The sequence below is a fragment of the Berghia stephanieae genome, chromosome 5 (genome assembly GCF_034508935.2).
Source record: "Berghia stephanieae isolate SIO BIC M18660-M18661 chromosome 5, UCSD_Bste_1.3, whole genome shotgun sequence".
NCBI classification, from domain to species: domain Eukaryota; kingdom Metazoa; phylum Mollusca; class Gastropoda; order Nudibranchia; family Aeolidiidae; genus Berghia; species Berghia stephanieae.
In genome coordinates, this window is record NC_088364.1 from 9,910,051 (window position 1) to 9,925,050 (window position 15,000).

At 38.6% G+C, this 15,000-nt stretch overlaps 2 protein-coding genes across 3 annotated transcripts in view; one reads left to right on the forward strand and one right to left on the reverse strand.

The window, feature by feature from the left end:
* LOC144972388 (uncharacterized) overlaps nt 1-6,218 on the reverse strand; it is a 7,231-nt gene extending 1,013 nt beyond the window's left edge. The window contains exons 1-2 of one of the 2 annotated variants that reach the window (XM_078913521.1): nt 6,068-6,218; nt 2,417-2,622 (exon numbers count right to left, since the gene is read on the reverse strand). In XM_078913521.1, the coding sequence (XP_078769647.1) occupies nt 2,417-2,608 (192 nt within the window). In that variant the 5' untranslated portion in view covers nt 2,609-2,622; nt 6,068-6,218. Of the gene's footprint in view, nt 1-2,416; nt 2,623-6,019 lie in introns of both variants that reach the window. The other variant, XM_078913522.1, reaches the window with a different exon arrangement.
* Nucleotides 6,219-12,102: 5,884 nt separating this feature from the next.
* Nucleotides 12,103-15,000, forward strand: part of LOC144974068 (neural cell adhesion molecule 2-like) — a 3,163-nt gene continuing 265 nt past the window's right edge. The window contains exon 1 of the mRNA XM_078916957.1: nt 12,103-15,000. This exon is cut by the window's right edge and continues 265 nt beyond it. Within this exon, the coding sequence (XP_078773083.1) occupies nt 12,578-14,365 (1,788 nt within the window). The 5' untranslated portion in view covers nt 12,103-12,577 and the 3' untranslated portion in view covers nt 14,366-15,000.

Here is a 15,000-nt window from a genome sequence, read left to right on the forward strand (position 1 = left end):
TTAACTGCGTCACTCGCCTCAAAGTCTGGATGACCCAAATCAAGCTAAAATTCAATGACGATAAAACTGAGTTTATCGTTTTTAGAAAACAAGGAAAGACCATTCTAACGGAAGAACTTTTGATTTGTGACTCTGTCATTTCCAGATCTTCAATTGTAAAAAACCTTGGTTTTTATTTTGATTAATTTCTGAATGTGCATTCTCACATTACAAAACTCTGTCAAAATCTTTATTTTATTTTAAGGTCTATTAGTCATATCCGCAATCTTTTAGATGAAGAAATTTGCAAGATGCTCATTAGTTCCCTTTTTGCAAGCAGGCTAGACTATTGCAACACCCTTCTCTACGGGCTACCAAAGAGCTTGGTCACAAGACTGCAGTTGTTACAAAACAGGGCAGCACGAATTGTCACCCAGACAAAAAAGAATGAGCATCTAACTCCCGGATTGGAATGCCTTCATTGGCTGCCCGTGGAGAGGAGCGCTGATTATAAACTAGCCTTTAAATGTCTTCACAACACTGCTCCGGAGTACTTAAAATCACTTCTTACAGTCCATATTCCAAGTAATCTCCAAAACTCCAGACAATCCATAAACATGAATTGCATATGGAATCATAAAGTAGCATAACTATTTAGCAGCATGATTAGTATGATTATGGGTTGTAAAATAGCGAGGGTGGATGATCTTTATTGACGATCAGCATTTATTTAGGCTAGAAAATATGATGCACTCTTCTGATCAGTTCCACAGTAAATGTACCCAGTCCTCCGGGCGACGAGTTTTAAACTTCCAATGAGTTTGGCACCAGTATTTTAACATCACACTATTGTTCCATATTGACGACTAACGCGAGACAACGCTACATCGATTATAAGAATAGGAAGCACAATTCCTTAAGTTGAGCAGATCAAGACAACTTAATTACAATGCTTTTGAATAACGTTACTGTTGTTGTTGAGAAAGTGATATCTAACTTTACGGCACTGATGGCTGAATCGGTCGTAAATTGTATTACCCTTTATGCACCTGATAATCTCTCAATATTTTTATGAGATTTATGACAGCTGTATGATAGCTCTCGTATTCTGTGGACATAGTACAGTTAGGTTTCTTTATCGTGAGCGTTTTTATATTTGTTTGGGATTATTATTATTTTTTTAATTTGGAGTAAAAATAATGGAGAATTTTTTTTAAATAGAAAAAAAAAAAAAAAAAACAACAAACACAAAACAATGCAGGCTACAGACATTGGGGGCAGTGTGGCTCAGCGTTACCGGTTTTTGCTTCGTACACGAATGTACCGGGTTCGATCACCCCCGCTGCGCTGTGTGGTCTTGAGACAGTTACCTCGCCCTAGCTCAAGTTACGGCGTTGCACTGCGGCTGACGCCTGGGTTATTCCAGTCTTCCCATAGAATAGACCCTAGAGGCAAATTCCCACTATGGGATTAATAAAGGGAATTTTACTTTTCAATTTATTTTATTTTATTTTATAAAAGCATCTTTTGATAAGCGCACAATAAGATTAACATGTCTATCCAGCATTCATTACCATCGTATCAACAAGCCTACAGTCGATGGTCATAACCATGTGGCCGGTCAGTCATCGGAAGTCGACCATTTCCCGTTCAATGAGTTTTATACTTCACGTTTAGCGAAGACAGGCAAGGCAAACACAAAAGAAAAACACTGTTTTAACTCTCTTTTTTGTGTTGAAAGACACCATTCGGATAAATTATATCAATCTCATGTTAAAACTTGAAAAAGAAAAACCTTGAGTAATTTCTACTAAGCCTGCTTAAATCGCTTTACAGCAGGTCCCTAGCCAACAGCAGCACTTAATATATACGGTGCCTGTTAACGACCAGGTACTCAGTTTATACCAGGGCACGGTGAATGCGAGTAAAAAGTGTTTTCAAAGGACTCTACTATGCGCCACTCAAAGCGGGACTCGAACTCTGGACCTTCGTGTCATACCACTAGACCACACCGCCTGGCATAATAATCCCCAGCGAAATAAGGATTTTATATTACAACCAGTGTTGAAAAGCTCCCTAAGCTCATTGCCATGTATAGATAGTTCGAAGATGACGTCACCCAGGTCTTTGTTATTGTTTTTTTGCCATCCGCGTTGATGAGTAATGCTCACTGAACTGTATTAACCTGACTATAAACGTTCATGGATACACACAGTTTTGTGTGTAGGGCAGTTATACTTCCGGATGGCAATGTTATGAGCTTCTTAACCAAGCGCATACTATCTATATAATATAATTTAGATGAAATTCAGATAAGTACGGGCAGGAACAAAGAAGCTGCTTAGCCTATGCTTATAATTATGATTGATACGTTCAACAGTCAGATAGAGTGTGCTATCCTCCTATTGGGTATCTCGTGATTTAAGGTAATATTAACCTGGTTGAAGGCTTGGATGTATCCGACAATGCAACATTTGGTTATATCATTAACGGTTGCTCGGTTTCGTACACCTCGGCAATTTGCCACCCCGACTAGGCAATTGGTGATCATGTTTTGCTCGGCAAATGTCTCGATCGCCAGAATCACGATGACACCCAAGAAACAGTAGGCAAATCTTATTGAATTCATTTTGATGCCGTTTTCTGTGGAGGAATGGCAGAAAGAATACAAAATCATTGTTATTAGTCACATAAACGTTGGGTGGATGATAAAAATAATCTAACATAAGGGCATTGCTGTATAAATACCAAAATATATAGATATGATGAGTCATTAAAAAAAAAAAAATAACAATTTCTTATATTTCCGGTTATGATACAGTCTTTTGTGTTAAATACGTATTTATGCGGCTATGTGGTCTAGTGGTATGACACTCGCAGTCGGATCGGAAGATCCTGGGTTCGAGCCTCGTTCGGCGCAAAGTTGAGTCCTTGGAAAAGGCTATTTACTCACATTCTCTCATCGTACTCGGGTGTAAAATGAGTACCTGGCGGTCAACAACGTTGTCTCTGTCGGAAAAAAAACATGTAATATCACCTTACAGGCGTCATGTCTCGTTCTACATGTTACATGTTGCTGTTGGTCAGGGACCTCTTGTAAACCGCTTTGAGCACGTTTAGTGGATATTGCGCTATACAAACGCTCAAGTTTAATAGTCTACTAGGTCACCCAACGCTCTTCTCTGGATTCACTTTCGTTATATACAAAATATTATCAGAATGGAGTCTTTTCTCTCTTATTTTTTACTCATGAACCAGCGGTCAATAATCTCTTATATATCACCGGATTAGATTTAATTAGCCCGATCAAGAACTACATTTGGTCTCTTAACTCATACTTATAAATCAGGGGTCAATCTAAATTGACCGCCTCGTTTTTAATTAGGATCACGACCGCTTCTATCACGACCGCTGGTTTCGCCGTCGCATTCATCTCACTTAAGGAGGCTGAAACTGAAATGTCAAAATCGACTTATTCAACGAGAAAATTTAGATAAAATAGGATAAACAAATAATATTAAATAAAAACATAAACTCATTCTCAGGAAAGGGTAAGAAGATGGGGATGATAAAAAAACTAATGCACAACAAAAAAGTCTTCACTGAGACTTAGTGGGACTGGAGACTCGAACCCGCTACCCGGGGATCGCGACTCATTTTAGCGGTTTCGGAGCCTTATTGTTGTGTGTGTGTGTGTGTGTGTGTGTGTGTGTGTGTGTGTGTGTGTGCGTGTGTGTTAGTCTTTGGGTAGGTCTGCGTATGTGCGCGCGCTTTGGTCTGGGTTTTTTATTTTTTGTTTTACTGTTTCTTGTTCTGTTTCTTTCTCTCTCTTTTTTTTTTTTCGTTTTGTTATTTCTTTCTTCTGTTTAACATGTTTTGAAGCCCGACTACAATTAAAACTATTCAAAGTATATCTTTCAGTCCTCTCTTCCCTTCCCCCCCCCCCCCCCCTCCTCTCTCTCTCTCTCTCTCTCTCTCTCTCTCTCTCTCTCTCTCTCTCGAGCTATGTCTGGTCTCTTTGAATCTTGGTATAAGTTTCCTTACATTTCAAACGAAAAATTAACCTAATATTAATCTGAAATAGCACATTTACTCTTTGAAATAATTCGGTTTGATATTGTGTGTACTAAGCTGTGAAAGTGAAAGCTGTTATTCAAACCAAAAAAGGCGAAAAGTTAGTTGAATTTTGTATGTTTTGTTATTTTTCACCGACGGCTTGTTTGTATAATGTTAAGATAAGGTTGTGTGATTGTGTGTAATCTCGCCAGATGCTTCTCTGTCGAGCCTTATGCTGCACAACACTGAAAAAATTTTTGTGTTCATTTTGGCCAGAAACGATTTACTTCAAATATTAACAGATTAAGATGACCCTCAACTTGTCAAACATTTTAAAACCTGAGACTTCAAACTTATTTGCAGTCTCGGGTTAAGACATTTTGGACCTCATCTCAATTTATCAATATTTGAAGTAAGAAACAAATTCTGGCCAAATTGAAAATTAAAGAGTTTTAAAGTGTCAATCGTAATGTGAATTTTGAATTGTATGTAAACTATACTGTGTATACTTATGTAAACACTTATTGTATGTAAACTATACTATGTATACTTATGTAAACACTAATTGTATGTCCATTGTCGTTGCGACTATCGATTATTGCTAACAGGTTGGCTGTTTGGAGTCTAAAATAGTGATACTAGTCAACTAATCTGTTAGAAGCTGTGGACTGTGAGATATAGTGAATAAATGAATATAACAGCTTCAAAAAAGAAAGAAAAAAAAGAAAAAACAAATACGGAACAGTCCGGCTCAAAATCCTTCTTCAGCCAATAATACAAACTAATACATGACTTAAACTTCAGACACGACAGAGAATTGTTTGGCACAGCTTGTTCTCTGCATCAGTCTGAACATTAAGTGGTGTATTAATATTTTTATAGTTTTTGTTATTGGCCGAAGAAGGGTTTTGCGTCCGAAACTATCGGTGTTCGAATTTTTTATTATTTTTTTTTTAAAAAAGCTGTTATTTTCATTTTTTGTTCATTACTTTTCGAGGTCTAAAATTTTAATGTATACATTTACATTGAAGTAAAATTAAATCACTAAAAATCCAAAATGCTCATGATATAAAGTGTTTGAATTTTGTTCTTTTTTTTTTTTTTTTTTTTTTTGGAAGCTGTCATATTCATTTTTGTTCATAACTTTTCGAAGTCTATAATTTTAGTATACACTTATATTGAAGTTGAAGTAAAATGAAATCAGTCAAAATCCAAATAGCCCATGATGTAAAATTTTTGGGTACAAATCCTCTTCAATATTAAGTAACTGACAACGTAAATAAGATGCTTTTACTTTACGCCGAACGCCGAGTCTGCAATTAATTGCAATGATGGAGACGATGTAGAATGAAACATTTTCAATGATATTTTTGTTGTATGAAGACGGATGTTTTATTTGTTTAGAAATTAAAAATTATGGAAACACGTGGAGAACGCTTGCCTTGTTTCTTTTTGGAGAAATTTCAGTCTAATCATAAATTGTCGGCCGAAAAAAAAAAGTGTCGAACAAAAAAGTATGGACCGCAATGTTGACTTCATCAGAAAATAGATAATAATATTATTTCTAACATCTGCGTTTAAACTATTCTCATGTGCGTCTATGTGGTCTTGTGGTATGACACTCGTTTTCGGATCGGAAGGTCCTGAGTTCGAGCCTCGCTCGGCGCATAGTTGAGTCCTTGGAAAATGTTCTTTACTCACATTCTCACCGTACTCAGGTGTAAAATGAGTACCTAACCGTTAACAGTGTTGTCTCTGTCGGAAAAAATGTAATATCGCCTAACAGGCGTCATGTCTCGTTCTACATGTTACGTGTTACTGTTGGTTAGGGACCATTTGTAAAGCGCTTTGAGCACGTTAAGTGAATATTGCGCGATTTAAAAAGCTCAATGCGATGTTTTTGTTCTACTTCAACTTTGACAGTATTGATGAGACAGTTCCCGTATATTGAAGGGATTTAATAAAATTCTACATTTTTACTCACCGGAGTGCAATGAATAACAACTTGATTGCTAACTCTATAAAGACATACCTTTTTCCTCTGAACTCCAGTGATGACTGAAAAGATGATAATGTTACATCTGCTACTACTACACACGCATTAAACCAGCTGTATATACCCACCGATCACGGACAAAACGCATCATCTACTGGTGTGATCAATAAGATTCAAAGTTTTTTCTTCCACAATTTACCAATAAAGAACATAAATTAAAATATAGATCTAATCACTAGATAATAGTTGTCAATATTTAAAAAAAAAAGAATAAAAAATTGCTCACTGTTGTCGGCCTGCTAATAAAAATTAAGAAAAACGTACACGATAGTGATGATGATAATAACGTTGCTCAAATTATATTAGTAATGAAGAAGAAGGTAGTGATGGTGACGATGACAATTATGGTGATGATTATGACGATTACGATGATGATGATGATGATGATGATGATGATGATGATTATGATGATGATGATGATGATGATGATGATGATGATGATGATTACAAAAGACTTAAATACAAGCATACTATCCAATGCTCTCGTTACGTAGAACGGAACTACTTGTATTGTGTACAACTAAAGATTGTTTTCTATGAATAATCATTGAAAAGTGCAAATGCCTCTTTTTAATAAAAAAAAAAAAGTAGCCCTTCAGAGCCATTAGGCCCATGGAGTCGGACTTTATCCGGTTTCTATAGCGTGAAACGGCAATAGCAATGCTTGGATAGGACGTTAGTCTATGGCAAAGTAATTTCAGTCAGATCTTTCAGACCCAGCTACCCAATCGCTGCTGGGTGGACAAGGGGGGGGGGGGGGGTCAGAAAAAATGTCGACTCCACCTAGGATCGATATCGGTCCCTTTGCGTGTGAAGCTGGTGTTCTACTGAGCTATCGACACCCCCAAATGTCTCGCTAAATTAGACGATAATAATGTGTTACAGTGCAGTAGTATCTAAATCGCTTCTTTCCTTCCTTGCTCTGAGGGCGATAAATGCATGTCTTACTTTTTCAATTCTAGCCTCTATGTGTCCATCTGTTCCTCCAAACGTTGAAACAATGCTACCCAAATATGTATATTTGTCTACGTCCTTCAGATTGTTTCCATTTACTGAGATGAGTGTTTTGTTGTTGTTGTAATCTCACCACCTCTATTTTCTTTGCGTTTATTCTTAAACCAGTCTGTGCTGCTTCATTGACAAGGCTGCCTGCTTTTGATTGTAAATTGTAAATGGGATTGTGTTGATTGTGACAATAAGCAAATATAATCGGCAAAGCCATGGTCTTCTAGATATTGAGTCAGGTTCCATTTTATTCCAGTCTTTTTATCTCCCACAGCTCTGCGCATTATCCAGTCAATTACTGTTAGAAATATCATTGGCGAAAGAAGACATCCCTGCCTCACTCCAGTTTTAATCTCAAAGGAGTCTGAAAGTTTTACATTATGGCTTACATAGCAGTTTGCTCGGTCATATAGTTGTGCGTAATGATGTAATATTTTGCAAATAACCTCCCAATCAATACTGTCAAATGCCTTTTCAAAGTCAATAAAATTCATATAAAGTGGTGATTGTCTCTCAAGAGACTATTCTATCCAGACCGTTGCTATATTATTATGGTCGGTACAGGATTTGTCTTTTATGGATCCAGCTTGTTCACGTGAAGTTTCCCATCAAGTGCAGTTTTCAGCCTTTGTTAAATCAAATGCTTATCTGAAGATCAACATTATACCCGGAAGTGAAACTTAACTTATGTAAAGGAGATACTGTACAATTATTAAATGTATTTTTTTTTAATTTTTGAAAGAACTATGATTACCGCTGTTGCCTCATTAATTAATTTTTGGGGGGAGTGGGGGGGGGGGGGGCGTGAGCTTTTATAGCAATATCCACAAAACATGCTTAAAGCGCTTTACAAATATCGAATGTTTTGTCTTTATTATTAGAGCAAGCAATTCTGACTACTCGTAATGTCTAAGTAAATTGGCGAAGGTTTGTGTTTGCTTTTGTGAATTTCGTCTTTGGTGTGGATGGTTTAGGTCTGCCCTATTCCCCGCTTTACAAAAATGGGCACAAATAAACTGTTGTACTCTTCTGGAATACTGTTGTAGTCTTCTGGAGAAAAAAAACAAACAAACACATTTTATAAAACTCTCAATTATGGGATTTAACAAAAGTCCCAAGTTGAGAGGTTTTTGACAAGATAAGTGACAATTAAATCGATCGTGGGAGGGGGGGGGGGGGTTGTTGTTGGGTTGTTGTTTTTTTTTGGTTTGTTTTTTTTTATTATTCTTTTTTTTTTTTTGGAGCGGGGCTTATTTGATTTCTTTTTAGTCACTCGTCTAGTTCCTGACCTCGGACAAGATCACCTGCCCTTATTACAAGACAAGACGCAACCCCATTGATACACAGGGGCCACGAGTATTAAATAAGTATGGACTAAATGCCTTTGCTTCTCGTTTCATTCCCATAATTTTCAATGGAATCAAGATAGGCAAGCAAGTAGGTACATAATGATGGCTGGTTCGAATCCCAGCTATGTGAAGAGATTGGGTTTATTTTTTAATGTCACTCAGGTTGCTTTATCCATCCGGTTATCTAGCCCCCCCCCCCCCCCCCCCCCCCCCCCACTCCATCCAATGATATCAAGCACGAAACTCATCGAAAAAAGAAAAGAAAATTTGGTTTGAAGTCGAAATATTAGGAATAAGAAAATCTGTCTTCTATTTTTTTTAAATTTAAAACAAAGCAAAAAAAAACCCACCCAATCTCCTTAATTCAATTCAGACATTTATTTTTTTCAATCAAATTTCATACATTAATCTTGGAATTAAATTTTGGAGCAACATATTTTTGGGATGGTTATAGTTTATACTGATAATCAAAAAGGGTAAGCAACAATCTTTTAAATGAATGTCATGGTGCTCACCGACGGGAACATCATTGCATGTCTGACAACCGGACGCAACTAGTGCCAGTTTTAACATTGTTGTACATTTTGCGTTGGTTTGAGAGTATTTATTTCCATTGCAACAGAGAGTCCATAACAAGTTGATTATCAGACCTCCAAAATGAATCCTAACCGTGTTTGCCAGTTGCCTTTGTTTGTAGTCAGACAGTGTGGGGAGCATTGAGCTTAAAACAATTAAACAATTGAGCTTTATATTGCGCAATATCCACTAAATGTGCTCAAAGCGCTTTACAACGGGCCCCTGGTCAACAGCAACATTTAACATGTAGGACGGGACATGTTGCCTGTTAGGCGATATTACAATTTTTCGGACAAAGACAACGCTGTTAACGGCCAGGTACTCATTTTACACCTGAGTACGGTGAGAGAATGTGAGTAAAGAGCCGATTCCAAGGACTCAACTATGCGCCGAGCGCGAGGCTCGAACCCAGGACCTTCCGATCCGAAAGAGAGTGTCATACCACTAGACCACATAGCCGCATTGCCGTTTAATGAGTACTTAACCCACCTTCATCCCACCTTCAACCATCCTTCCAGCTAGCCTGATTCATGGGACAGTTTTGCTCTTTTTTGCTATTTACTTTCTACATCCTTCTTTAAACAAAAAGGTCTGCTGTGCATGCAGTCGAAAGACAACATATGCTTTTCATGTTCTGCCCCTGATCGTTTTAATCACCGCACACGCTCTCTCTCTCTCTCTCTCTCTCTCTCTCTCTCTCTCTCTCTCTCTCTCTCTCTCTTTCTCTCTCTGTGTGTGTGTGTGTGTGTGTGTATGCGTGTGTCTATATCTCTCTCCCTCCCTCTCCCTCCCTCTACCCCCTCCTCTCTCTCTCTCTCTCTCTCTCTCTCTCTGTGTGTGTGTGTGTGTGTGTATGCGTGTGTCTATATCTCTCTCCTTCCCTCTCCCTCCCTCTCCCCCCTCCTCTCTCTCTCTCTCTCTCTCTCTCTCTCTCCCCTACTCTCTCCTATTATCCCACTGCCTCTCTTCTCTCTCTCTCTCTCTCCCTTTCTCTCTCTCTCCCTCTCTCTCTCTCTCTCTCTCCCTCCCTCTCTCTCTCCTTTTCCCCTAGTGTGGCTGTGATCGTCTGACACTCGCCTTCGGAGCGGCAGATCTATGGTTCGAATCCCGTTGTGAACGGTGCAAAATTGATTTTTTGGAGAAGACGCGTTACTCACATTATCTCACCGTACTCTGAAGTAACAACTATAGTTATCTCGACCAGTTTAAAAGAAATAGATAGACATTATGGCAATACCACCCAGTGACATAAATACCACCCCACCACATCTAGTTGCGTCAGTCTTCATCACATGAAGCTGCAACTATTTTTGGATTGGATTGGATTGGACTGGATCTGGTTACTCACAAATGGCAGTTTTCTCAAAGAGATTCAGTTTCATTTCTTTGTTTCTTCCTCCCCCCCCCCCCCCCCCCCCTCCCTCTCTCTCTCTCTCTCTCTCTCTCTCTCTCTCTCTCTCTCTCTCTCTCTTTTTTTTTTTTTTTTTCTTCTCTCTCTTTCTTTCTTTGTTTCTCTCTGTGTTACTCTCTCACACACTCTCTCTCACACACGCGCGCACACACACACACACACGCACACATAAACACAAACAGTAGCCATACCTATGAGGTTGCCCTATACAAGTCAATATTTAAAAAGACATCGAAAAGTTCATTATCAGACTAGGAGGAGCAGCAAAGCAGTAATTGTAATTAATTCAGTCTTAATCCTTACTGTCCTTAACTTCCCTGCGTGCACTGCCTAAGTAAATTGACATGACAAATTTCATTCGACTTTAGCGAATGTCTATAAGAACGTGTAACAACATTTTAATCAATTACTCTGAAAAGATATGTATTAAAAAATTTGGCCTAAAAACTCGTCCTTCAAGTGTCGACCGATTTAAATGACCCTCATCTTGGCAGCAGCCCTTGAATCTGGAACCAACTCTTTGCCAAGATGAGGGTCATTTAGAGCGATCAATATTTGAAGGACGAGATTTTGGGCCAAATTTTTAAATACCTGTCTGTCCAGAGGACTGCAGTTAACTGGTTAATTTCCTAGCGGATTATTATTGGCTTCAAACATTTGTTGTACTATACACATAACTCTTTAACTCTAGACGGAACTCTTGAAAATTACATTTTCCCCATAATTTAGTTTAATTGTAACTATGACCATAATCAAACACGAGCTTTCTTTACAGTTCAGTTTCCGCTAAATGTGTTCAAAGCGCTTAACAAGGAATCCTAAGTGACTAGCGAAGTCCCAGGTTCGAGAGTTGTTGCCAAGATGAAAGTCATTTAAATCGATCGATAATCGAAAGACGAGTTTTCTGGCCAAATGTTTGAATACGAGTTTTTCCAGAGTGTGGCAGTTAACTTGTTAATTAGGAGTGCAGAAGATTGCAAGTTCTTAAACGCTCTTGGGCCCCACAAATATTATTTATCTGAATCACGTGCCTTACATTAGGGGATCACCGGCTCATCCCGAAGGCCGACACTTGATTAGATATTTCTGTGACACTTATAAATATGTTAGTCTATTCTATCAAAAGTGTTTTAATAGTCTATTCTATCAAAAGTGTTTTCATGGCTATCGTTGCCGTGAATGAAAATTGTCTCATTGTTAAGGGGAAACTAAATTTTGCACATGCCCAAAATCTCTATCGCTCAATTTCCACAATACAATGCAAGCACCATTGCAAAATAGAAATTTATAAACCTTACTTGATATAACTGGAGTTGACGCTGATAGATTATATTGGCTTGTAAAGTGTGCAATTTACGGACGCTCTAATAAATTTATGAGCTCAGTAAATATTGTTTACAAGAAGCCATTATCTTATTGGTATTTTCACTGATCCACTCAGCAGACTTACTTTCCTAGTAGACGCAATGGCGCACCTTACTTGACCTCGTCTCTTCCGCCAGTATGGAAATCGTGCCACTGGCCAATGACGTAATTCGTCCATGCCTTATCTCCCCATCCGTCCACGACGTCATAAGAGTGCATTAGCCACGTGATTATTGTCGACACACAGGCATTGAAATGATGTGTTCTGGTTACAGTACGGTTACAATTATATGCATGTAATTTTGTAACAAGGAATAGAGATTTGTTTTTTACCAAAGTTCCCTTGAGCTGGACCTCAAAGTTAACAGTCCTCGGGATTTACAGTGCACAATAATTAGTACCAAATTGAACTCAACGTATATATTATTCCAACTTTGTGATAAACATTTATATTATCAGTGAATATAATAAGATGGTTCGTTTTGTATTACTGTTTGCAGCCTTATGGACACTTCTGCACATTTCGGATAGCCTATTGAATTCCTGTTTTGACTGTAGTGGTATGACAAGCCCGTTTTCATCCGTCAATGTAAACCAAACGAGAAATGTTTCTCCACGTCATACTTTCTCAACACTGATCCTACTCAGTTGTGGGATTTCGGTTGCAAGGATGAATCATTCTGCGGTTTGATTGATCCTGGTAGTGGCCGGAAGAGAAGCGCAAAAATAGATAGTAGGTTGTACAGAACTGGTCGTTTTAATCAAAGCTATCTAGTTGAAATGCCCCACGAGAGGGATGGAATTGAGTTATTATTGGATAAAAAGAAAAGAGAATTGAGATCAGATTTTCATCGACTGACTTCCTGTAATGACTGTTGCCGTGGGACTTTTTGTAATCGCGCCCCTTGTGATGAAGAGTCCCAGAAAATTCAGCCAAAAGGATTGGTGTGTCACTCTTGTGCTGCTGTGCAAGACCCTGCCATGTGTACCAGAACTGCCCAATGTATTCAGGGTGAGGCCTGTGCTGTTTGGACCTTAGACAACGGCCTTGTCAGTCTGGGGTGTAAAGCGAAGGTTGTGTGTGACGTTGAAGGAAATAATCTATTATTCGGGAAACGTAGCGTTGAACTTGGAGATTCGATGAGCAGAAATTATGTAAATAACTATGGCATGAATTTGGAATCGGCAGAATCACACAAGGGATATACATCGGGATTAACTCTGAACTTGAAAGAACGATTTAACAATGTTGTTAAGCAACAGGCAGTTGTTTCTAAATCCGGATGTAGACAATGTTGCCTTGACAACCTGTGTGCGGCAAACTACTGTTCCAAAACCAACACTCTTCCACCAAATGCCGTGACCGTGCCAGCACCAACATTAACACCCTTACAAGTCAAGGTAGTGCCTGTCATTGTGTCCACATTCGAAGGGGACAACGCTACATTCGCATGTGACGTTAGAGGACAACCCCCTTTATCCGTCCAGTATTCATTAAGGTTCGACTCAAATATGACATCTCTCCGCATCCCGTCCTGCGATTGCCAAACATCGCTTCCGGTCGCCAACAAAACGTGTTCCTTCCTTTTTGCCAAGTTATCTGAGTCGGGTACTGTTTTGTGCTCGGTGACAGATGGTTACGGTCAAATCAGGAATGCATCTGCTCGACTCGATGTTGAGCCTTACAGAAACAACCTGAAAGCCATCGTAACTCCATCCGACGCCAATGTATTATTGAATAATACTACTGTTATAAAATGCTCAATCGATGGTTTTCCCCAACCATTTTACAATTGGTTCAGGAATGATTCTGGTTCCCTCACACTCATTAGAAATAATCTGGAATTTAACATCACCATCAACGACTATGGTTCTGTTCTTCGGGTCACACCAGAAAAAGAATCTAGTGTGGACGGTTCTTACATTTGCCAAGGCAATAACCGACTGGAAGTATTGAATTTACCTTTCACTTTGAATACAGTTACTCGGGTGACTGCAGTGAAAACGCTTTCCGACGCATCAATCGATACATCGAAGAAAGATTTTACATTTTCTTGCACTTTCCAAAGCTATCCGCCTCCATTGGTCTCATGGCATCTCACCACAGCCACCAATCAAACCCTCACTCTTTCAATAAACGGATCAGCTTCGTCAGTCACACAAAATCGCACGACTACAAGCAGAGCCGTTGTGACAACTGATTTATTGCAAAGAAACAATATAACAACTGTAAAATGTACAGGAAATAATGGATTCTATTCAAACTACAGCCAAGCAGAAATCAAACTCCTTTCTCCGCCTCATATCACCACGCCTTCCAAGACATATAAGGTGTCGTTTGGGCAATTTTTAAGTTTCGAATTTAAAGCTGAAGGAGTCCCAAAGCCGTTTATTTCATGGAATTTTGTTGACGCTTACGACAACCCTCAATTTTTACAGGGAGCAGATATAAAAAATGGCGGGAGTACTTTGGAAGTGGCGCATATGAGATCTAGCGGTAAAATTACTTGTTACGCATCCAATTCTCTTGGATTTGATTCAGTTTCTTTTCCTGTGACCATTCTATAATTTCATTCACAAAGTATTTACATACAAAAGCATTATTACTAAAGACAAGACACTTGAACTAGATTTTCTCTCAAGCGTGAAATTTATCGCGGAAGTCCCAGGTTTGAGAGATTTTGTCATGATGAGGGTAATTTAAGTCGATCGCTATTTGAAGGACGAGTTTTCTGACTATATTTTTAAATAAGAGTTTTTTCCAGAGTACGGCAGTTAACTGGTTAAATGAACATTTATTTGCTCGTATCATTACTATGGATGAGACATGGATAGATCATACCACTATTGAAACAGACACAAAACACAGGGATAAGTTCGGTCGGGAAAAGGTTCAATAAAGACTAGATATCTAGAAACTTTTAAAACATATGACGCACATTTTGCGTCAACAAAATTTTTCATAAAATATATCCTTTCCCTGTTCCGCAGTTGGAGAATGCATTGATGACATATAAGACTACATCGAAAAATAGATGATATGTATATCTAACATCTGTGTAAGTTTCGTACCATTCATTTTTTTTTTCTTCCTATTTTGAGTCACCTTCTATAATATTAGTGAGACAGCCCTTGTAACTTTCAGATCAAGACATCTAGCAAGTTGGGGGTTTGGGTGGCTGTGAGACACTGTTCTGGCTTCT